We start from the raw sequence: 24142 nt of genomic DNA, 5'->3' as shown, positions 1-24142 counted from the left end.
GTTATACAGTTTTTTTTTCCTGCTTGCAAGTGTCCTTTTTGTTTTAGTGTTATATGTGAAAACTGCATATGTAAATCTTGATTATTCCTTGTGTTTGATAAATGAATATTTTGGTTTTTTGGAGCAATCTTGCTATTTTCATTAACAATTTTCCTTATAAACATTATTGTTTCTAGGATATATAGGCATGGTAATGGAAGAATATGAAGCTTTTTAAATGAAGGTTTGCATGAAGATTAAGGTGCTGTGCGTTCCATGGCTCTTATAATTCTTTTTTGTGCAATAAAACAGCTTTTGATGGGTGGTGAATTTCCCCAGCAAATTAAACCATATCTTAGTAGTGATTCTGCTTGGGCATAGTACACTTTTTTATGACTTGCATTGATGTGCATCAAGCATGAATTTTTACTCTATAACAAATGGTATTTAATTTAGTACATAGGTGTTGTGTGTGTTTCTGCCATCTTAGGTCATCTTTGATCCAAACTCCCAGATATTTGGTGCTATTTACAATTTCAAGTTTTTTTTCTTAACAGTTCTATGGTTGCAGTTAAAGGCTGTTTATTCTGCACTGTGTGTAGATGCATAGTGTTTGTTTAGTGTGTGTCTATTATTAAGTTGTTCATTGTGAACCATTCTGATACATGTGGAGTGTTCTTTATTTCATTTTGGAGCTCTTCTGGGGTCTTTCTGTTGATAAGTATATTTGTATCATTGGCATATTTAATGTACTTATAGTTAGAGCTGGATGGTTCCAAGTCATTTACAAACAGCAAGAACAAGATTGGTCCCAGTACGGAACCCTGCAGCACACCGTTTTTAACACACTGTTTTTCCGATTGATAGGAAATTAAATTTTTTCCTTCTTTGTACAAGACTTCAACTATTTGGTGTCTGTTTTGTAGCTATGACCTTACCCACTCATAAGCTGGGCCTCTGACACCAACATTTTCTATCTTCCTAAGCAATAGACCATGGTTAATGATGTCAAATGCTTTTGAAAGCTCTAGGAATATTGCTGCTACGTGTTCTTTTTTATCTAATGCGTTAGCTTCATTTAAGAAATTGATAATAGCTGTCTTGGTGGATTTACATTTTCAGAAACCATGCTGTGTAGCTGAGAAAAGTTTATTCTTTTCAATGAAATCTACGAGTCATTTATAAAAGAGCTAGGGATCAGATATTACAGAAGAGTTTTCTTTCAGTTTGATATTATGGTATTCTCTCCATTTTACTCGTGTTTCGTGCCTTACAATGTCCCATGTGGCTTTTATTTTATTTCATGCATTTGCTATGAAGGAACTATTTGCCATTCTTTTTGCTTCTTTTATGACTGTAGTTAAAATCTTTTTGTAATTCTTAAAATAGGAATCAAATTCTGGGGATATGGTGCGCTGTTTAAATATTTCATGAAGTAATCTCTTTTTCTTGGCAGATATTTATAGCCCTGTAGTGACCCATTTCATTTTCAGATCCTTTTTAGTGACTGTCATTTTATGGAGTGGAAAGCAAAGTTCAAAATAATAGCTAAAACTATTTAGGAGTTTGTTGAACTTATCATTTGTACTTTCACATTCATAGATGTCTTCCCAAGTTTCTTTACTCAGGTAGTTAAGGAAATGTTGTATATTCTGGTCATTATAGTTCCTAGATGTAGTTGTTAGACATTCGGTTGAACAAAACTGTTTTCCTAATCTTATACTAATTTTTTGGGCTGTATGGTTCCCAAAGCCTCTATTGTGGGTTTATGTTGAATATTGCAAGGGCACATTTGTAAATATTTGATCAAGGATTGTGGCTGAGGTTTTTGTGATATGTGTTGGTGTTTCTGTAGTAGCCTTTAATTTGAAAGTTGCTAAAAGGTTCAGTAAAGCAGTTTTTTGTTTGGACTCAGTTGCAAAGTCAGTGTTGAAATCCCCACATACACTCCTGGAAATTGAAATAAGAACACCGTGAATTCATTGTCCCAGGAAGGGGAAACTTTATTGACACATTCCTGGGGTCAGATACATCACATGATCACACTGACAGAACCACAGGCACATAGACACAGGCAACAGAGCATGCACAATGTCGGCACTAGTACAGTGTATATCCACCTTTCGCAGCAATGCAGGCTGCTATTCTCCCATGGAGACGATCGTAGAGATGCTGGATGTAGTCCTGTGGAACGGCTTGCCATGCCATTTCCACCTGGCGCCTCAGTTGGACCAGCGTTCGTGCTGGACGTGCAGACCGCGTGAGACGACGCTTCATCCAGTCCCAAACATGCTCAATGGGGGACAGATCCGGAGATCTTGCTGGCCAGGGTAGTTGACTTACACCTCCTACAGCACGTTGGGTGGCACGGGATACATGCGGACGTGCATTGTCCTGTTGGAACAGCAAGTTCCCTTGCCGGTCTAGGAATGGTAGAACGATGGGTTCGATGACGGTTTGGATGTACCGTGCACTATTCAGTGTCCCCTCGACGATCACCAGTGGTGTACGGCCAGTGTAGGAGATCGCTCCCCACACCATGATGCCGGGTGTTGGCCCTGTGTGCCTCGGTCGTATGCAGTCCTGATTGTGGCGCTCACCTGCACGGCGCCAAACACGCATACGACCATCATTGGCACCAAGGCAGAAGCGACTCTCATCGCTGAAGACGACACGTCTCCATTCGTCCCTCCATTCACGCCTGTCGCGACACCACTGGAGGCGGGCTGCACGATGTTGGGGCGTGAGCGGAAGACGGCCTAACGGTGTGCGGGACCGTAGCCCAGCTTCATGGAGACGGTTGCGAATGGTCCTCGCCGATACCCCAGGAGCAACAGTGTCCCTGATTTGCTGGGAAGTGGCGGTGCGGTCCCCTACGGCACTGCGTAGGATCCTACGGTTTTGGCGTGCATCCGTGCGTCACTGCGGTCCGGTCTCAGGTCGACGGGCACGTGCACCTTCCGCCGACCACTGGCGACAACATCGATGTACTGTGGAGACCTCACGCCCCACGTGCTGAGCAATTCGGCGGTACGTCCACCCGGCCTCCCGCATGCCCACTATACGCCCTCGCTCAAAGTCCGTCAACTGCACATACGGTTCACGTCCACGTTGTCGCGGCATGCTACCAGTGTTAAAGACTGCGATGGAGCTCCGTATGCCACGGCAAACTGGCTGACACTGATGGCGGCGGTGCACAAATACTGCGCCATTCGACGGCCAACACCGCGGGTCCTGGTGTGTCCGCTGTGCCGTGCATGTGATCATTGCTTGTACAGCCCTCTCGCAGTGTCCGGAGCAAGTATGGTGGGTCTGACACACCGGTGTCAATGTGTTCTTTTTTCCATTTCCAGGAGTGTATAATTAGTTTTCTATTTTTTTGTGTAGTCTTGTGTAAGATATTTTCAAGGTTCTGTAACATGATGTTGATATCACCAGTTGGCACCCTGTATAGACAAATTATAGCAATTTTTTCATCCGTGATTTCAGTTCCATTTACCTCAATATCTTTCTCTACGGATAATGATGCGCTGGCCATCAATCACATTTTACTCTTTATCCGCCGAAACAATATGGCAAAGGCGATTTAATTTTTAGTTTTAGACCTCCAGTTTTGTATGGTGTTTTCTAGCCCTTTTTACACGTGCCTTTTTTAGCTGTCTCCTATTCTTTCCATTGGGACTGACACATTTGTCGTTTCCCTCATCTCTGTGTTCGTGTTGTATAGTTTTTACTTGGGCGCGTATGACCCCAGTTGTTCTTTGTGCCCTAAGAAAAGACAAAACTTGCTGGTTATCAAATGCCAGCAGTCTCTAAGCATTCCAAGTCTCAGTACAATGCAAGTAAGTATGATCCTAAATCATTCCCCTCCCTGGCCACACCATGGGAGGAACACCAGGCTAAGGATGGCAGCAAACCTTATTCGCCCCGGTACCTCATGTGTACGAGAGCTGATGGGGTCTCCTTTGTCTCAATGAAGCCTCAGTTTTTTGTTGAACATTTAGAGGACAAGTTTGGGGATGTAGAGGGCTTGTCCGTTTGTCCAAAATGTGGTCAGGGTCACTCTTGATAAAAACAGCATCCTCCGCCCAGTCACGGGCATTACTCGCTTGTGGCAAGCTGGGGGATGTTTCCATTACCATCATGCCTCATAAGAGCTTAAATATGGTCCAGGGTATTATATTCCACAGGGACCTTCTTTTGCAGTCTGACGACAAGCTGCACAGCAACTTAGACCGACAAGGAGTTCATTTTGTCTGGCACGTCCATCGGGGTCCGGTGCCTTGCCCGAGAAGGTCAAGGTGATGGTCTACCACTGTGATGTTAAGCAATATATCCCTCCCCCAATGTGGTGCTGTAAGTGTTGGCAGTTTAGCCATATGTCTTCCCGCTGTATTTCCAGCATCACTTTTCGAGACTGTGGACATCCATTACATCCCAATACTCCATGTGTCCCACTTCCCATCTTTGTCAACTGCAGAGAGCATAATTCCCCTTGCTCGCCATACTGCAGGATTTTACAGCACGAAAGGAAAATCGTGGAATACAAGACTCTGGACTGACTGACCTACACTGAGGCTAAGAGGAAATTTGAGTGCCTACATCCTAAAGCCTCCGCTACAAGAACAGTTGTAGCCCCATAAGTTCCGTGAGTTCCAGTTGGCTCTCAGAGCCAGGAGACTACACCTGCCCCTTGATGGTGGGGGGGCACTTACCTCCCTGTTGCTCCCGCACCACCTACTTCGGGAGCACTGTCCCCCCAACTATCTAGGACACCAGTCCCCACTTCTCAGCAGGAGAAGCGTAAGTCTTCTTCGGCACCTCTCGCTAGGAAGGGGTCCCTTGGGTCACTCCATTCCTAGGTTTCTGCTAGCAGGAAAAATGACTCCCACCAGTGGCTGAAGTGCCCAAAAGTAGCTGGTTGTAGGGCTTCATGATCATTCTCAGTCCCGGAGACTGAGTCAGTCAAGCCCTCCCAGCCAGAGAAACCCAAGGAGCAGCGAGAGAAATCCAAAAAGAAGACTCCCCTAGACCAAGGGACTTGCGGTGGCACCCACACCACCGCTACCTACAAGCTTTGCTTTTGAGGTTGAGGTGGAGATTCTGGTGTCTGCTTAGGACCTAGATGTCGTCAGACCCTTAGACACCATGGATACAGACTGCTCAGGAAATAAATCGGTGGCAGAAGGTGACCCTAAGGCATAAACTGTCTCATTGAATGTTCCATGCCTTCCCAGCCTTATGATCACGTGATCATCCAGTGGAATTGCGGCCGTTTTTTCCACAGCCTGGCTGAACTACGGCAACTGTTGAGCCTTACACCCACTTTCTGCATTGCCTTCCAGGAAACTTGGTTCCCGGCAATGCGGCTGCCCTCCATGACTATAAGGGATATTACAGGAACTGTAGCGACTAAAATTGAGTGTCAGGTGGAGTTTGCGTTTATGTCCTAAACTCGGTCTGTAGTGAGACTGTGCACCTTCAAACCCCTCTTAAAGCTGTGGCTGTCAGAATAAGGATGACGCAGGAAATAACTGTGTGCAATGTATATCTTCCTTCAGATGGTGCAGTACCCCTGAATGTATTAGCTGCACTGACTGATCAACTCCCTAAACCTTTCCTACTTTTGGGAGATTTTAATGCCCATAACCCCTTGTGGGGTGGCCCGTGCTTACTGGCCGAGGCAGAGATGTCGAAATTTTACTGTCTCAGTTCGACCTCTGCCTCTTAAATACTGGGGCTGCCACACATTTCAGTGTGGGTCATGTTAGTTACTCAGCCGTTGATTTATGAATTTGCAGCCCAGGACTTCTCCCATCCATCCACTGGAGAAAACATGATGAGCTATGAGGTAGTGACCACTTCCCCATATTCCTGTCACTTCCCTGGCGTCAGGGCCACGGATGTCTGCCGAAATGGGCTTTAAAGAAGGCAGACTGGGAAACGTTCACCTCTGTTGTCACTGTTGAATCTCCCCCACATGGTAACATTGATGTGATGGTTGAGCAGGTGACTGCAACTATCATTTCTGCCGCAGAAACGCGATCCCTCACACTTTGGGGTGCCTGCAGCGAAAGGCACTCCCTTGGTGGTCGCCAGAAGTCGCTGAAGCAATTAAGGAGCGCCGGCGAGCTCTACAGTGGCGTATGTGACACCCTTCCCTAGGGCACCTCATAGCATTTAAAAGGCTCCGTGCCCGGCATTTGCCATCTTCTCAAATGATGGAAACAGGAGTGTTGGGAGAGATATGTCTAGACCATTGGGTGCCATACGTCACCATCCCAAGCCTGGCCGAAGATCGAACATGTTTTCGGGTACCAGACCCCAACAGGTGTTTCGTGTTAACATAAATTGCGTGTTATCTGCCAACAAAAACGCGATTGCTGAGTGCTATGCTGAGCATCTGCGTCGGAGAACTACCCCCCAGCCTTTTGCTCTCTCAAACGGCAGCTGGAAGGGAAAGTCCTCTCATTCACTAAATGCCACAGTGAATCCTATAACGCCCCATTTACAGAGTGGGAGCTCCACAGTGCCCTAGCACATTCCCCCGACACAGCTCCTGCACTAGATCTGATCCACAGTCAGATGAGTAAACATCTCTCATCTGACTACAAGCAACATCTCCTCGTCATCTTCAACCTGATCTGGTGCGTGGCGTCATTCCATCACAGTGGCGGAAGAGCATCATCATTCCATTACTCAAACCCAGTAAAAACCCGCTTGATGTGGATAGCTAGCGGCCCATCAGCCTCACCAACATTCTTTGTAAGCTGTTGGAATGTATGGTGTGTCGGTGGTTGGGTTGGGTCCTGGAGTCACGTGGCCTACTGGCTCCATGTCAGGGTGGCTTCCGCCAGTGTCGCTCTAACGCTGATAATCTTGTGTCCCTCAAGTCTGCCATCCGTATTTTTTGATGTACAAAAAGCGTATGACACAATGACACAACCTGGCGACCTCATATCCTTGCCACATTATACGAGCGACGTCTCCGAGGCCTGCACCCAATTTTTATCCGACGTTTCCTGTCGCTTCATAGTTCAGTGTCCAAGTAGGTGCCTCCCATAGTTGCATCCATATCCAGGAGACCGGAGTCCTGCGGGGCTCCGTATTGAGTGTCTCTCTTATTTTTAGTGGCCATTAACAGTCTAGCGGCAGCTGTAGGGCCATCCGTCTCACCTTCACTGTATACAAATGACTACTGGATTTCTTACTGCTCCTCCAGTACTGGTGTTGCTGAGTGACACCTAGAGGCAGCCATCCGCAAGGTGCAATCATGAGCTGTAGCCCATGGTTTCAAGTTTTTGTTGGCCGCAAAATCATGTGTTATGCACTTCTGTCAGTGTCGTACCGTTCAACCGGAACCAGAACATTATCTTACTGACAATCCACTCACTGTAGTGGAGGTATATCGATCCTTACGACTGGTTTCCAGTGCCTGATTGACTTGGCTACCTCACCTTCATCGGCTTAAATGGAAATGCTGGCAGCATGTCATTGCCCTCTGCTACCTGATCAACACCAACTGGGGTGCAGATCGCTCTATGCTGCTGCAGCTCTACAGAGCCCTTGTTCAATCCCGCTTTGACTATGGGAGTGTGGTTTATGGTTCAGTAGCGCCCTCAGCGTAGCATTTACTCGACCCAGTGCAGCACTGTGGCATTTATCTAGCGATGGGAGCTTTTAGAACAAGTCCGGTGACCAGTGTCCTGGTGGAGGCCAGAGTCCCTCCATTGAAAGTTAGGCATGCACAGCTGCTGGCCAGTTACATTGCACATGTTCGTAGTTCTCCTGCACATCCAAGTTACCATCTCCTTTTCCCACCCGTGGCAGCCAGTCTCCTGCATCGGCGGCCCAGGTCAGGGCTAATGATTGCGGTTCGCGTGCGATCCCTTCTGTCTGAACTGGAGTCCTTGCCTTTACCACCTATACTTGAGGTCAATTCATGTGCACCTCCATGGTGTGCACCTAGGCCGCCTCTTTGCCTGGACCTTTTACATGGCCCTAAGCACTCAGTTAACCTTGTGACTATCTGCTGTCACTTCCTTTCATTTCTCGACATGTACTGGGGCCATGAAAAGGTTTACACTGATGGCTCAATGGATGATGATCACATCTGCTTCGCATATGTCCATGGAGGACATATTGAACAGCATTCCTTGCACGATGGCTGCACTGTTTTCACTGCCGAGCTGTATCCTGTGCCCTTGAGCACATCCATTGTTTCTTCTGTGTACTGATCCCTTCAGCAGCCTACAAGCTATCAACCAGTGCTGTCCTCACCATCCTTTGGTGGCGACAATCCAGGAGTGCATCTGTGCCCTGGAACAGTCCCCCCCCCCCTCCCCTTTCCCCCCAACCATCAGGGACGTCTGTCCTCACTTCTGAGGCGGTCAAGCGTTCAACTTCTTCGACTCCTATCACTTGGAAAGGGTCCCTAGGGTCAGTCCCTTGTGGGAAAGATGACACCCACCAATGGCTGAAGAGCCCAAAAACAGATGGTCGTAGGACTTCACGCTCATCCTCAGTCCTTGAGACTGAATCAGTGAAGTTCTTCCTGCCAGGGAAACCCAAGGAACAGCGAGAGAAATCCAAAAAGAAGACTCCCCTAGACCAAGGGACTTGCGGTGGCACCCACACCACCACTAACTACAAGCTTTGCTTTTGAGGTTGAGGTGGAGATTCTGGTGTCTGCTTAGGACCTAGATGTCGTCAGACCCTCAGACACCATGGATACAGACTGCTCAGGAAATAAATCGGTGGCATAAGGTGACCCTAAGGCATAAACTGCCTCATTGAATGTTCCATGCCTTCCCAGCCTTATGATCACGTGATCATCCAGTGGAATTGCGGCCGTTTTTTCCACAGCCTGGCTGAGCTACGGCAACTGTTGAGCTTTACACCCGCTTCCTGCATTGCCTTCCAGGAAACTTGGTTCCCGGCAATGCGGCTGCCCTCCATGACTATAAGGGATATTACAGGAACTGTAGCGACTAAAATTGAGTGTCAGGTGGAGTTTGCGTTTATGTCCTAAACTCGGTCTGTAGTGAGACTGTGCACCTTCAAACCCCTCTTAAAGCTGTGGCTGTCAGAATAAGGATGACGCAGGAAATAACTGTGTGCAATGTATATCTTCCTTCAGATGGTGCAGTACCCCTGAATGTATTAGCTGCACTGACTGATCAACTCCCTAAACCTTTCCTACTTTTGGGAGATTTTAATGCCCATAACCCCTTGTGGGGTGGCACTGTGCTTACTGGCCGAGGCAGAGATGTCGAAATTTTACTGTCTCAGTTCGACCTCTGCCTCTTAAATACTGGGGCTGCCACACATTTCAGTGTGGGTCATGTTAGTTACTCAGCCATTGATTTATGAATTTGCAGCCCAGGACTTCTCCCATCTATCCACTGGAGAAAACATGATGACCTATGAGGTAGTGACCACTTCCCCATATTCCTGTCACTTCCCTGGCGTCAGGGCCACGGATGCCTGCCGAGATGGGCTTTAAAGAAGGCAGACTGGGAAACGTTCACCTCTGTTGTCACTGTTGAATCTCCCCCACATGGTAACATTGATGTGATGGTTGAGCAGGTGACTGCAACTATCATTTCTGCCGCAGAAACGCGATCCCTCACACTTTGGGGTGCCTGCAGCGAAAGGCACTCCCTTGGTGGTCGCCAGAAGTCGCTGAAGCAATTAAGGAGCGCCGGCGAGCTCTACAGTGGCGTATGTGACACCCTTCCCTAGGGCACCTCATAGCATTTAAAAGGCTCCGTGCCCGGCATTTGCCATCTTATCAAATGATGGAAACAGGAGTGTTGCGAGAGATATGTCTCGACCATTGGGTGCCATACGTCACCATCCCAAGCCTGGCCGAAGATCGAACATGTTTTCGGGTACCAGACCCCAACAGGTGTTTCGTGTTAACATAAATTGCGTGTTATCTGCCAACAAAAACGCGATTGCTGAGCGCTATGCTGAGCGCTATGCTGAGCGCTATGCTGAGCGCTATGCTGAGCGCTATGCTGAGCGCTATGCTGAGCGCTATGCTGAGCATCTGCGTCGGAGAACTACCCCCCAGCCTTTTGCACTCTCAAACGGCAGCTGGAAGGGAAAGTCCTCTCATTCACTAAATGCCACAGTGAATCCTATAACGCCCCATTTACAGAGTGGGAGCTCCACAGTGCCCTAGCACATTCCCCCGACACAGCTCCTGCACTAGATCTGACCCACAGTCAGATGAGTAAACATCTCTCATCTGACTACAAGCAACATCTCCTCGTCATCTTCAACCTGATCTGGTGCGTGGCGTCATTCCATCTCAGTGGCGGAAGAGCATCATCATTCCAGTGCTCAAACCCATTAAAAACCCGCTTGATGTGGATAGCTAGCGGCCCATCAGCCTCACCAACATTTTTTGTAAGCTGTTGGAATGTATGGTGTGTCGGTGGTTGGGTTGGGTCCTGGAGTCACGTGGCCTACTGGCTCCATGTCAGGGTGGCTTCCGCCAGTGTTGCTCTAACGCTGATAATCTTGTGTCCCTCGAGTCTGCCATCCGTATTTTTTGATGTACAAAAAGCGTATGACACAATGACACAACCTGGCGACCTCATATCCTTGCCACATTACACGAGCGACGTCTCCGAGGCCTGCACCCGATTTTTATCCGACATTTCCTGTCGCTTCATACTTCAGTGTCCAAGTAGGTGCCTCCCATAGTTGCATCCATATCCAGGAGACCGGAATCATGCGGGGCTCCGTATTGAGTGTCTCTCTTATTTTTAGTGGCCATTAACAGTCTAGCGGCAGCTGTAGGGCCATCCGTCTCACCTTCACTGTATACAAATGACTACTGGATTTCTTACTGCTCCTCCAGTACTGGTGTTGCTGAGTGACACCTAGAGGCAGCCATCCGCAAGGTGCAATCATGAGCTGTAGCCCATGGTTTCAAGTTTTTGTTGGCTGCAAAATCATGTGTTATGCACTTCTGTCAGTGTCGTACTGTTCAACCGGAACCAGAACATTATCTTACTGACAATCCACTCACTGTAGTGGAGGTATATCGATCCTTACGACTGGTTTCCAGTGCCTGATTGACTTGGCTACCTCACCTTCATCGGCTTAAATGGAAATGCTGGCAGCATGTCATTGCCCTCTGCTACCTGATCAACACCAACTGGGGTGCAGATCACTCTATGCTGCTGCAGCTCTACAGAGCCCTTGTTCAATCCTGCTTTGACTATGGGAGTGTGGTTTATGGTTCAGTAGTGCCCTCAGCGTAGCATTTACTCGACCCAGTGCAGCACTGTGGCATTTATCTAGCGATGGGAGCTTTTAGAACAAGTCCGGTGACCAGTGTCCTGGTGGAGGCCAGAGTCCCTCCATTGAAAGTTAGGCATGCACAACTGCTGGCCAGTTACATTGCACATGTTCGTAGTTCTCCTGCACATCCAAGTTACCATCTCCTTTTCCCACCCGTGGCAGCCAGTCTCCTGCATCGGCGGCCCAGGTCAGGGCTAATGATTGCGGTTCGCGTGCGATCCCTTCTGTCTGAACTGGAGTCCTTGCCTTTACCACCTATACTTGAGGTCAATTCATGTACACCTCCATGGTGTGCACCTAGGCCGCTTCTTTGCCTGGACCTTTTACATGGCCCTAAGCACTCAGTTAACCTTGTGACTATCTGCTGTCACTTCCTTTCATTTCTCGACATGTACTGGGGCCATGAAAAGGTTTACACTGATGGCTCAATGGATGATGATCACATCTGCTTCGCATATGTCCATGGAGGACATATTGAACAGCATTCCTTGCACGATGGCTGCACTGTTTTCACTGCCGAGCTGTATCCTGTGCCCTTGAGCACATCCGTTGTTTCTTCTGTGTACTGATCCCTTCAGCAGCCTACAAGCTATCAACCAGTGCTGTCCTCACCATCCTTTGGTGGTGACAATCCAGGAGTGCATCTGTGCCCTGGAACAGTCCCCCCCCCCCCTCCCCTTTCCCCACAACCATCAGGGACGTCTGTCCTCACTTCTGAGGCGGTCAAGCGTTCAACTTCTTCGACTCCTATCACTTGGAAAGGGTCCCTAGGGTCAGTCCCTTGTGGGAAAGATGACACCCACCAATGGCTGAAGAGCCCAAAAACAGATGGTCGTAGGACTTCACGCTCATCCTCAGTCCTTGAGACTGAATCAGTGAAGTTCTTCCTGCCAGGGAAACCCAAGGAACAGCGAGAGAAATCCAAAAAGAAGATCCACAAGACCAAGGGACTTGTTTTGCACCCACACCATCGCTACATGGAAGCTCTGCATCTGTGGATGAGGTGGAGATGTTGGAGATTCTGGCATCCGCTGAGGTCCTAGATCCCGCCAGACCCTCGGACCCAATTGATATAGGCTGCTCAGGCAATAAGTTTGTGGCAGTAGGTGACCTGAGGTGTAAACTGCCTCATTGAATGCTCCGTGCCTTCCCAGTCTCACGAGTCGTTCTTCAGTGGAATTGCGGCCATTTTTTCCACAGCCTGGCTAAGCTACGGCAACTGTTAAGCTTTACACCTGCTTTCTTCATTGTCTTTCAGCAAACCTGGTTCCCAGCTATGCGAACCCCTGCCCTCCGCTGCTATAAGGGATTCTTCTTTCTTCAAACATGCAACACCAGTGGCTGACTATTTAACGAGCATGACCACTTCACCATATGTGGTCTGTAGGCATTCATGGATGATGGACACACTTATCCCATATGCCCATTCATACCAGATAAAACAGCACGCTTCTATTGGTGGCAAAGTTGCCTGTACACATCTATCTGCCATTGTGATGTGTACATAAGTAATCTTGGGCATGCCAGTCAGCTGCTACTCTCTCTTCTTTGGCACTCTACGCATGCATCATGCCTCCTTCTCTGATGCCCCTTCTGTCGTTGAACCAGCAATGAGTGTGAATTCATATGGCAATTGTTTGTGTTACATTGTTTATCTTCTTCTTTTTCAAAAAGAGTGATGAAACTTACTTTCAGAACATCCTTCATAGCATTCTGCCATAACTGAGAGTTGCAGTATGGACAGAAATTCTGCTAGTAATGTAATTGTCACTTCTGCGTGTGGTAGCTGTATTCTCCATTTTATGTTGCATGTGGTACTGCTGCTGCCCAGTGTTAAATCCACCTCTGTGTACTTTTTGGGCAGAGATTTTTAGATGTATTGGAAATGAGTATTTTAAAAATGAATGAAGCCTTTGGACCCTATATTACAAACCATGAACAACAAGTCAGAGATTAGTTCATTGGCTGTCTTAAACCTAACGACTTGACTTGTAAAGTTTCAAAAGAGAGTGGAATATGGAAGAATAAAATTTTGTTGGAATAAATGATTGTCCAGATTAAAGGGTGAGATATTGGTCTGCCATTGAAGGAAGCATTATGAACAACCATAAATCTACATTCTGAAAATACCTCTTAATTTCTTCTATGTTCTCCACCAAGATGCGGAAGAGACACTGTGTGGATTTTAGAATATTGGTAGGGATGAATTGCCAGATTGAAGCTTTAAGTTAGTCGAATGCTGTAGATTAAACAGCATTTCCCTTTAAAGTCAATGATTAGGCTAAAGTCGCAATCAGAGTTATTGAGCAAAGGGCAAGAGAGCTTTGAAGACAGAAGCATCATTTTGAACTTTTGCAGGATCTTGTTTTCTGGATAATCACTTATGTGATGGGGTAGATGAAGGCTGAAGAAATTACCCAGGCTTTGTTTCAGTGGGACTGTACAAATTATTGTTCAAAGTCTGCACTCTGATGGTTGACAAATCTCTCATATATGGGATCCTGCCTTTGTGAAGTAATGGTAAGGAAATTCATATTTAGACAAAAAGTTCGCATAGTCTTATGAATCATAGCTTGCCAAAATATTGATAAAAGCAAGTTGATAAGACAGATGAAAAGGGTCTGGTACTTTTTGAGTACAGCTTGCATGTTACATGCTGGACTCAGTCATTTTGATTATGTATGTGATCTGATTTCCTTAAGTAGTGTGTGGGAAGGACACATAGAATCAGTTTTAGAAAAGGCAAGTGCATGACTTTACTATGTTGAAAGAATTCTGAGAAGGTAGGAGAATGTGTACAAGACTCTTTGGCTAAAGTGTGGAATAGGGGCAATGCTAAACTGGGGCACTTCTCCTTTGTAGTACAAATGTTGGCAATTCAGCAATTCCATATTGCTGTTGCAGTTATAATTCTAGGTAACCATTGTGAGCTGAGAAAAGAGATGATACATTTCAGCATCATAATCAGAATCATTCAGTATTCTCCTATCGGTCCTCGAAAGGTAGCCTAAAGTGGTACTATTGTGGGGTTGGATTTTTAAAATACTGAAGATTATGATGATAGGCTGATTGTGGAGAAGAGACCACCTACAGTTGCTGAAATTTTATAGTAGTGATTCAGAAGTGACCACAAGTTATGTGTGTCTCACATTACTTTGCAATTCTGGCTCTGTATAGTCTGTCGGTAAACTGAAGAGCGAGTCCCCACTCTGCCTACCCTGCTACATCACAGGGCGCTTCTACAGGCTGTTTTACAATGTAGTGCGGCCCTGCCGCAGCGTGCGCTTTAAATCAGTGGCGACGGCGTGTACAGATACGTCCCGGCTGCTGCGTTTATTTTCCCTTTCAAAGGAACCATCCTAGCATTTGCCTGAAGCTATTTAGGGATATCACAGAAAACGTAAATCAGGATAAAGATTTCGTTCTAGTAGTGAAAAGTTAATTGATTTTACCATGAAGTTCTCTAGTTATTCCTGATTTTGTACAACTAGTGATAAAGATGTTTATTGCTTTGGACAACATTTGTATTTATCTTCGAAAACTGTTTAACACTTCCACTACCATGTAGTACATTTCTACCAAAAGAAACTTTATAGCTTATGACCAGAGTCAGGCTAGTTTTCCTTCGCGGCGATTCCAGTAAACCATGCGTCCTATTGTGGCGGGGCTGACGTTTGCATAAGCTGTAGCCCTTTGATTGGGACTGGAAATATTAGCCAACAGTCCATTTTGTGTCGCCTCCTTAACACACGCTGTAATAATGTTAGAGACGATCGAACGCTCGTTACTCCGCAAGTACCTCCTCTTCTTCGTATTCTGCAAATTTTCTTGCAATGCAGGACGATTATCCATCACTTCTGGATATTGAAGTATGTCAGTGAGTACACAAAGTCAACTGACTGACACCGGCAACTAAGATCCCACGAACAGAAACGACGTATATCACTGCATGCCGATCTACACTGCTAGACAGTTAGCGGGCAACAGATTTTGGGTGCCTCTGTAGGCCGGTGGCAGGGTTCTTCCGCGAAAGACCACTTCCCCCACCAAAAGCGCTGCTCGCTCTTGAGTTTACAGACAGACTATATCATAGACCACAAAATAATTTTTATTGTTGTAGGAAATATATTTTAAACATTTGGTGTTACAAACACTATTTGAACACATTTTATATTCTGTTGGGATATTTGTACCAGGATCCGACAAAGTTGTATCAACTGATTCTTATGAAACACGTTGCCTGCTGCTCTCACTGGATATTTGAATCACCTGTTGATGCATCATAATGAGTGCAGCAAACATTGATCTGCAAAACATATAAGTAATGGCATTACTCTTATTCTTGACTCTTGTATGATGTTATTTCTCATGAGGTTGTATTGAAAGAGGAGATTGGATAAATTCAGAGATGTGCTGGTATATTAGTATCCAGCCAGTTCAGTTGGCATAAGGTCATTATGGAAATGCAGAAGCATTTTAGATGGGAACCTCTGCAAGAATATTATCTCAGCATAAGCAATTTCTCGAACCATGACTCTGTAAGGATCTGCAGAGACGCTTGAAATTTAATGTAGAACATTATCTCAAAAGTTTGGTGACAAGTAATTTTATGCAGTTGTCACTCCTGCTGCTTGTTAAATGTTGTGTATAAATACTACTTCTACCACTGGGATGCAGACTTGATACTTCCAAGTGACCACACTGTACAAGTGTGTGTTATTAACCTTGATCAATTGTGTATCTTACTGGAAGACTACAAGAACAAGAAAAGGAGATAGGCCACATGTGGAGTCATACAGCCAATCTTCCTGAACTCCAAGAGTGGTACAAGAAATTGGAGGATGGTTAACTGTATGTAGTATCTTCCACCTTTCACAACACTATAGCTTATTGAGTGCTTATGTAGGTTCTGATATAGTCTGGAAGAGGAAAACATCTGTTGAGATCTAATGAATTAGCACAGTGGTTGAGGCACAGGAAAATAAAAATCCACTCACAACTTTTTGTTCTATGCAGTGCCATGAAAGTTGGTTGTTAAAGTAATGTAGAGAGTAAATGTGTTGGTGCACTGTTTATTTAAGTGTGTACACATTTTTTGATGTCCTCTGTATTAATTAAAATTAAATCAGAATTAGAAAGATGTAGTTTCGCTACCATACAATCATTACAATGCGCCCAAAACACAACAGCACTTAATTCACCTTATTTTGTGTAGAGCAAAAGAAACAGTAGTCAATACAGTGAGTGCTGACTTCTTGCAGCACAAATACCCAGAGTGGTGATACAGGGCAGTTTTTGTTTGACATTTGTGCATCAAATGACAGGACATTAACACATTTTTTTTTTTTTTTTACAGACTGTCAAAAGATAGCCTTAATAGGCTTATGATTACTGTACTTACTAAGTATTTTTACATGCTCCCATTTAAAAGAGTAGTGAGAAATACATTTTTTGGGCATTGCAATGATTGTACTGAAAAAGAAATTTTGAAATAGTTATAATCATGTTGAGGACTAGCATCAGTCTTCTTGTGCTTAAAACATGTTGATTGAATTAAAGCACATTGTATTCCTCAAAATTTTTGCACATTTTTTTGGTATCTTCTGCATGTAGTATGTGCAATTTTGGTTTATAGGTTAATTTTAGTTGTTTTTCAATAAATGTTTTGGTAAGATAATGATGATAATATAAAATTGTTACCAAACTTCACACAGTATTTGAACGAAACCACGATGTTTTTCACAGCATTGAAATGATCAGGAGCAGGATAATGTCCCGAAGCAGCCTAGCCAGCTTAATTCTTGGTGTTCTGCCCAAGGAATTGGCTGCAGATTTACAGGTATACTTTCATTTTATTTCTTCTAAGTATTTTGTTGAATATAGTAGTTTTAGTTATAACTTTTTTCCAGAAATACAAGCATTTGCTTATTTGGTGCCCCTGTGTTTTGAAAACATAGGTCATTTCTTCATGCCCCCCCCCCCCCCCCCCCAGAGGGCACACAGCTCTTTTGTGAGTTTGTGTGGTGCAGATGGGACCCTGAGCTATTACGGCCCTTTCTTCCATCCCAGGCTGCAGCCCCCCCCTCCCCCTGCCCCCCGCCCCCTTGTCCTGGCTCCTTCCCCTTTCCTCCTCCTCTCCCTCTCTCGGTGTCCTTGCTTATGTCAGCCCAGCTAACCTCCCAGTTTCTGCTATCCTTTATGGTTTTGTTCCCCTCCCCTCCCCTCCCCTCCCCTCCCCTTTCCTTTTCACTGTTTTTGATCCCCCTACGAGATTGTACCTCCCTTTCTAAATTTTGTCTTCGTAGTGTGAGCAAACTGTGGAAGGACACTTTACTTAGTGTCTTTGATGTGTGGCCTTACTGCCGCTTCCAACTTTTACTCGACACCATTGTCATTTTAATGCTGTATAGCCAGCATGTTAGCCGTTCCACATGGTGGAATTGTTATGTAACCTTTTGCTGAGTCCCCTGACAACACAGGAGCCACTGATACCTGAGCTGCTACCTCCCCATATATGCCTAGGAGTGGTTACTTGTCATCTTTGGTCATCAGAACTCACAGCAATGATCGACATGCCAGTCAGTCTTTGCTGTGGTTGGGTGGCATCCAAGGGGAATGCCCCTTACTGGAATGGGTGATATCAGGGTGGATGCTTTGCTTATGAAATATATTAAGCTCCAAAAAACTGGCTGTTCTTTTACGGCCTTATCATTAATTGTGAATGGACCCTTTAACGCTGCTGCTTATGATCCTGTGGCCTTCCCTTCCCTTCCCTTCCCTTCCCTGGCTACCCCCTGGGAGGAGGACCAGGCTCACCAGCTTGGAGTGAAACAAGTAGTTAATTGGCCTGCAGCAGGATTGGTTGTCACACTTTCATCACACTGAGTGAGGTGGCGCAGTGGTTAGCACACTGGACTCGCATTTGGGAGGATGACGGTTCAAACCTGCGTCCACCCATCCTGATTTACGTTTTCTGTGATATCCCTAAATAGCTTCAGGCAAATGCTAGGATGGTTCCTTTGAAGGGGCGCAGCCGACTTCCCTCCCCATCCTTCTCTAATCCGATGGGACCGATGACCTTGCTGTTCAGTCCTCTGCCCCAATCAATCAATCAATCAATCAATCAAATCAACCAACCAACCAACCAACCAACCAACCAACCAACCAACCAACACTTTCACTGCCACCAAGCCATTATTTTTTATAGAAACTATCAAAGATAAATTTGGGCAAAGTGGATTCTCTGAATAAGATGTAGTTGGGGTCACTGTTGATTGGAACTTATTCTGCAGCCCTTCATGCCTGTGACCATCTTGGTGACATCCTGCTGTTCATTACTCCTCACCAGTCTTTGAATGTGGTTGAGGGTGTCATATTTCGTAGGTACATCATCATTCAAAATGGGCCACTCTGGAACAGTGGGGCAGTCATTTTGTTTAGTGTGTTCAGAAAGACCATAAAGACAATCACATTGATACTGGCACCTTTATTCTGGCATTTGACGAGGATAGCCTCCTGGAGAATGACGAGGATAGCCTCCTGGAGAATGTCAAGATTATGGTTTACCGGTGTGACGTGAAGCCGTATGTCCCGCCACCTGTGAAGTGTTTTTGGTGTTTGTGTTTCAGACATATCTTCACGCTAAACAGCAGACCCTCTATGTGGTGAATGTGGACACCCACTCAATGGTGGTAGCTCATTCGTTCTGCTGCCCATGTGCATTAATTGTCACTACCCTCACCCGTTTATCGTACACTGAGGTTCGTCAGAAATATAGAAATATGGCCATCACTTTGCCTCTGTTATGACCTTTCGTGCACCTCTCTCCTTATCCCAGTCCTGGTCCTTGTTTCCTCTCCCTCTTCCTTGCAGTTTTCATGTCCTCCCCTTTGGGTGCCGTTCCCCCCATTTGGCCAGAGAAGTGCCCCCTCCTTTGGTGTCTGCTGGTGATGGGATCCTCCCTGGATACAGCCCCCCCCCCCGTGGCTTCTGCCGCACGTTGGCCACGGGACCCACATTCCATGCAGCCCAAGGTTGAAGGTTGCCCCGTCTCTCTTAGTTCCTGATCTCGCTAAAGCCTGCTCTTCCTCCAGGCCCTGCCCTCTTTGACATATGAAGAAGAAGAAGAAGAAGAAGGCCACTTTGGTACCCCCATAGGTACAGACCCACCCTTGCAACCTCTACCTCTACATCCATAATCCGCAAGCCACCATTTGATGTGTGGTACTAGTTGTTTTCTTTCCTGTTCCACTTGCAAAGAGAGTGAGTGGAAAATGACTGTCTATATGCCTCCATATGAGACCTAATTTCTCGTATCTTATCTTTGCGGTCCTTACATGGAGTGTGTGACAACAGCAGTGGAACCCGAGGCTGACCTCGTTTCTGGATGTCACACCTTCCTTGTCGGTGATGGATGGTGACCATGCAGTGTGTCTGACTTCGGCCTGAATGCATCCCATTTGGATCCTCATTCTGTCCTTACTCAGTGGAATTGTAACAGTAACTACGACCCCTTCTGGCATTGCAATCCCTTACTTCCTTTTACTCTGCAGCTTCTGTCATTCTACAGAAATCTCATTTTACTTATGCTCTCTCACCAATCCTTCGTGGTTTCCGTGCTTTCTGTCAGAACTGAGTTGGCCTGTTGAGGGCTTCTGGTGGTGTTTGCACATTGGTCATGTATGGGTGTTCTTTGGCTATGCATCCCCATCATACCATCCTAGCCCCCTTGGGCTTTGTGATTGTGATTTGCAATCTGTATCCCACTTGACAGACCAGCTATGCCCGCTGCCCTAACAGTCCTCCTTCAGAAACTCTCCCCTGTCTTCGTCCTCCATGAAAGTTTAATGCCAATCTCCACTTGTGGGGCTGTACTATTTCTTGGGCCTCTTCATAGACAAGTTTCTTGTGGACCACGACTTTTGCCTTCTTAATGCTGGTTCCTTTACCCATTTTAGTGCCACTTATTGCACTTTCTCTGCCATTGATCTTCTGCTCACTTCCACTCCCCTTCACCCCTCATTACACTGGTCACTGCACAATGATGTCTGTGATAGTGATCGATTCCCATTGATTCTCTCATTTGCTTTCCATCGTGCTGATTGGCCTCTGTATACCTCCCGTGTCATGTTTACAGGCCAGGTTGTATTGATGAAGTGTGACAAGGAAAACACATCTGGCAGTGGTAGTGGAGGCTGTAGGCAAGAGAGGCTTAATTTGGAAGGCGATAGCAAATTTATTTGATCTGGCTGTGGCTCACGTGCCTGTCTCACAAGCAAGAGCACTGTGCCTTAAGCTATATCAGCACATCTTAGTTTTCCTTTTCCCTATTATTATTATGCTTATTATTATTATCTTCTTTCCTTTCTCAGACATTATGTCTGGTTAAAAATGGAAAGTGATGCGAACCTTGATCAAGTGTGACTTCCTTTTAACTGTATGGTATATGTTACATTGCATTTAAGAACTTTCGGGTAACTGAACATGTATCAATAATTACAGATTTCTGTAGTTGTATATATACGTTTGGATGTAACTGTATTGCGTTGATGTACTGATATTGTGTGGTATGACTCCTGTAGTTGATAGTATAATTGGTATAATGTCAACTTTATCCTGATGCCACATGTCCGTGACTTCCTCAGCCAGTTGGATGCATTTTTCAATTTTTTCTCCTGTTTTCTTCTGTATATTTGTTGTATTGGGTATGGATATTTCGATTAGTTGTGTTAATTTCTTCTTTTTGTTGGTAAGTATGATGTCAGGTTTGTTATGTGGTGTTGTTTTATCTGTTATAATGGTTCTGTTCCAGTATAATTTGTATTCATCATTCTCCAGTACATTTTGTGGTGCATACTTGTATGTGGGAACGTGCTGTTTTATTAGTTTATGTTGTATGGCAAGTTGTTGATGTATTATTTTTGCTACATTGTCATGTCTTCTGGTGTATTCTGCATTTGCTAGTATTGTACATCCGCTTGTGATGTGATCTACTGTTTCTATTTGTTGTTTGCAAAGTCTGCATTTATCTGTTGTGGTATTGGGATCTTTAATAATATGCTTGCTGTAATATCTGGTGTTTATTGTTTGATCCTGTATTGCAATCATGAATCCTTCCGTCTCACTGTATATATTGCCTTTTCTTAGCCATGTGTTGGATGCGTCTTGATCGATGTGTGGCTGTGTTAGATGATACAGGTGCTTGCCATGTAGTGTTTTCTTTTTTCAATTTACTTTCTTTGTATCTGTTGATGTTATGTGATCTAAAGGGTTGTAGAAGTGGTTATGAAATTGCAATGGTGTAGCTGATGTATTTATATGGGTGATTGCTTTGTGTATTTTGCTAGTTTCTGCTTGTTCTATAAAGAATTTTCTTAAATTGTCTATCTGTCCATAATGTAGGTTTTTTTATGTCGATAAATCCCCTTCCTTCTTTTTTCTGCTTAATGTGAATCTTTCTGTTGCTGAATGTATGTGATGTATTCTATATTTGTGGCATTGTGACTGTGTAAGTGTATTGAGTGCTTCTAGGTCTGTGTTACTCCATTTCACTACTCCAAATGAGTAGGTCAATATTTGTATAGCATAAGTATTTATAGCTTTTGTCTTGTTTCTTGCTGTCAATTCTGTTTTCAGTAATTTTGTTAGTCTTTGTCTACATTTTTCTTTTAGTTGTTCTTTAATATTTGTATTATCTATTCCTATTTTTTGTCTGTATCCTAGATATTTATAGGCATCTGTGCAGTCGCTGTGGTTATCCAATATGTAATCTTCTTGTTTAGTGTGTTTTCCCTTGACTATGCTATTTTTCTTACATTTGTCTGTTCCAAAAGCCATATTTATACCATTGCTGAATACTTCTGTTATCTTTAGTAATTGGTTGAGTTGTTGATTTGTTGCTGCCAGTAGTTTTAGATCATCCATGTATAGCAAATGTGTGATTTTGTGTGGGTATGTTCCAGTAATATTATATCCATAATTTGTATTATTTAGCATGTTGGATAGTGGGTTCAGGGCAAGGCAGAACCAGAAAGGACTTAATGAGTATCCTTGGTATATTCCACACTTAATCTGTATTGGCTGTGATGTGATATTATTTGAATTTGTTTGAATATTAAGTGTGGTTTTTCCAATTTTTCATTACTATGTTTAGGAACTGTATCAATTTAGGATCTACTTTGTATATTTCCAGTATTTGTAGTAACCATGAGTGGGGTATGTATCAAAAGCTTTTTGGTAATCAATGTATGCATAGTGTAGCGACCTTTGTTTAGTTTTAGCTTGATATATCACCACTGCATCTATTATCAGTTGCTCTTTACATCCTCGTGCTCCTTTGCAACAGCCTTTTTGTTCTTCATTTATAATTTTGTTCTGTGTTGTATGTGTCATTAGTTTCTGTGTAATGACTGAAGTTAATATTTTGTATATTGTTGGTAGGCATGTTATGGGGCGATATTTAGCTGGGTTTGCTGTGTCTGCTTGGTCTTTAGGTTTCAGATAAGTTATTCCATGTGTAAGTGTATCAGGGAATGTGTATGGGTCTGCAATGTAACTGTTAAATAATTTATATCTAAAAACAAAGATGATGTGACTTACCAAACGAAAGCGCTGGCACGTCGGTAGACACACAAACAAACACAAACATAAACACAAAATTCAAGCTTTCGCAACAAACTGTTGCCTCATCAGGAAAGAGGGAAGGAGAGGGAAAGACGAAAGGATGTGGGTTTTAAGGGAGAGGGTAAGGAGTCATTCCAATCCCGGGAGCGGAAAGACTTACCTTAGGGGGAAAAAAGGACGGGTATACACTCGCGCGCGCACACACACACACACACACACACACACACACACACACACACACATATCCATCCAGACATATACAGACACAAGCAGACATTGGGTCTTTAAATATGTCTGCTTGTGTCTGTATATATATATATATATATATATATATGTGTGTGTGTGTGTGTGTGTGTGTGTGTGTGTGTGTGTGTGTGTGTGTGTGTGTGTGTGTGTGTGTGTCTGTGTGTGCGAGTGTATACCCGTCCATTTTTCCCCCTAAGGTAAGTCTTTCCGCTCCCGGGATTGGAATGACTCCTTACCCTCTTCCTTAAAACCCACATCCTTTCGTCTTTCCCTCTCCTTCCCTCTTTCCTGATTAGGCAACAGTTTGTTGCGAAAGCTTGAATTTTGTGTGTATGTTTGTGTTTGTTTGTGTGTCTATCGACGTGCCAGCGCTTTCGTTTGGTAAGTCACATCATCTTTGTTTTTAGATATATTTTTCCCACGTGGAATGTTTCCTTCTATTATATTCATATTGTTAAATAATTTAGTTAGATGTGAATGTGTTGAGGTGAACTACTTTAGCCAGAAATTTGCTATTTTATCTTTTCCAGGGGCTTTCCAATTGTGAGTAGAATTAATTGCTTGGGTGACTTCATGTTGCAAAATTATCACTTCAGGCATTTGTGGTATTATCTTGTATGTATCTGTTCCTGCTTGTATCCACCGTGCATGCCTGTTATGTTGTACCGGGTTTGACCACATGTTGCTCCAGAAGTGTTCCATGTCTGTTATGTTTGGTGGATTGTCTATTTTAATGTGTGTGTTATCTATTGTCTGGTAAAATTTCTTTTGGTTTGTGTTGAATGTTTGGTTTTGTTTCCTTCTATTTTCACTTTTTTAGTATATTCTAAGTCGTTTGGCCAATGCTTGTAATTTCTGCTTCTTTTCATCTAATTGCTCTATCGCTTCTTGTTGTGAGATTTTACCTAACCTTTTTCGTTTTCTTTCTGACATTTCATTTCCTATAAATTGTGTTAGCTGTCCGATGTCTTTTCTC

General features: G+C 44.5%; 1 protein-coding gene across 1 annotated transcript in view; it reads left to right on the top strand.

The window, feature by feature from the left end:
• LOC126195044 (lon protease homolog 2, peroxisomal-like) overlaps positions 1 to 24142 on the top strand; it is a 115673-nt gene that overhangs the window by 31070 nt on the left and 60461 nt on the right. The window contains exon 2 of the mRNA XM_049933490.1: positions 17044 to 17137. Within this exon, the coding sequence (XP_049789447.1) occupies positions 17044 to 17137 (94 nt within the window). The remainder of the gene's footprint in view (positions 1 to 17043; positions 17138 to 24142) is intronic.

The sequence above is a fragment of the Schistocerca nitens genome, chromosome 7, assembly GCF_023898315.1.
Source record: "Schistocerca nitens isolate TAMUIC-IGC-003100 chromosome 7, iqSchNite1.1, whole genome shotgun sequence".
NCBI lineage: Eukaryota > Metazoa > Arthropoda > Insecta > Orthoptera > Acrididae > Schistocerca > Schistocerca nitens.
The sequence above is the reverse complement of the archived record's forward strand: the minus strand, read 5'-3'. Positions and strand labels throughout refer to the sequence as shown.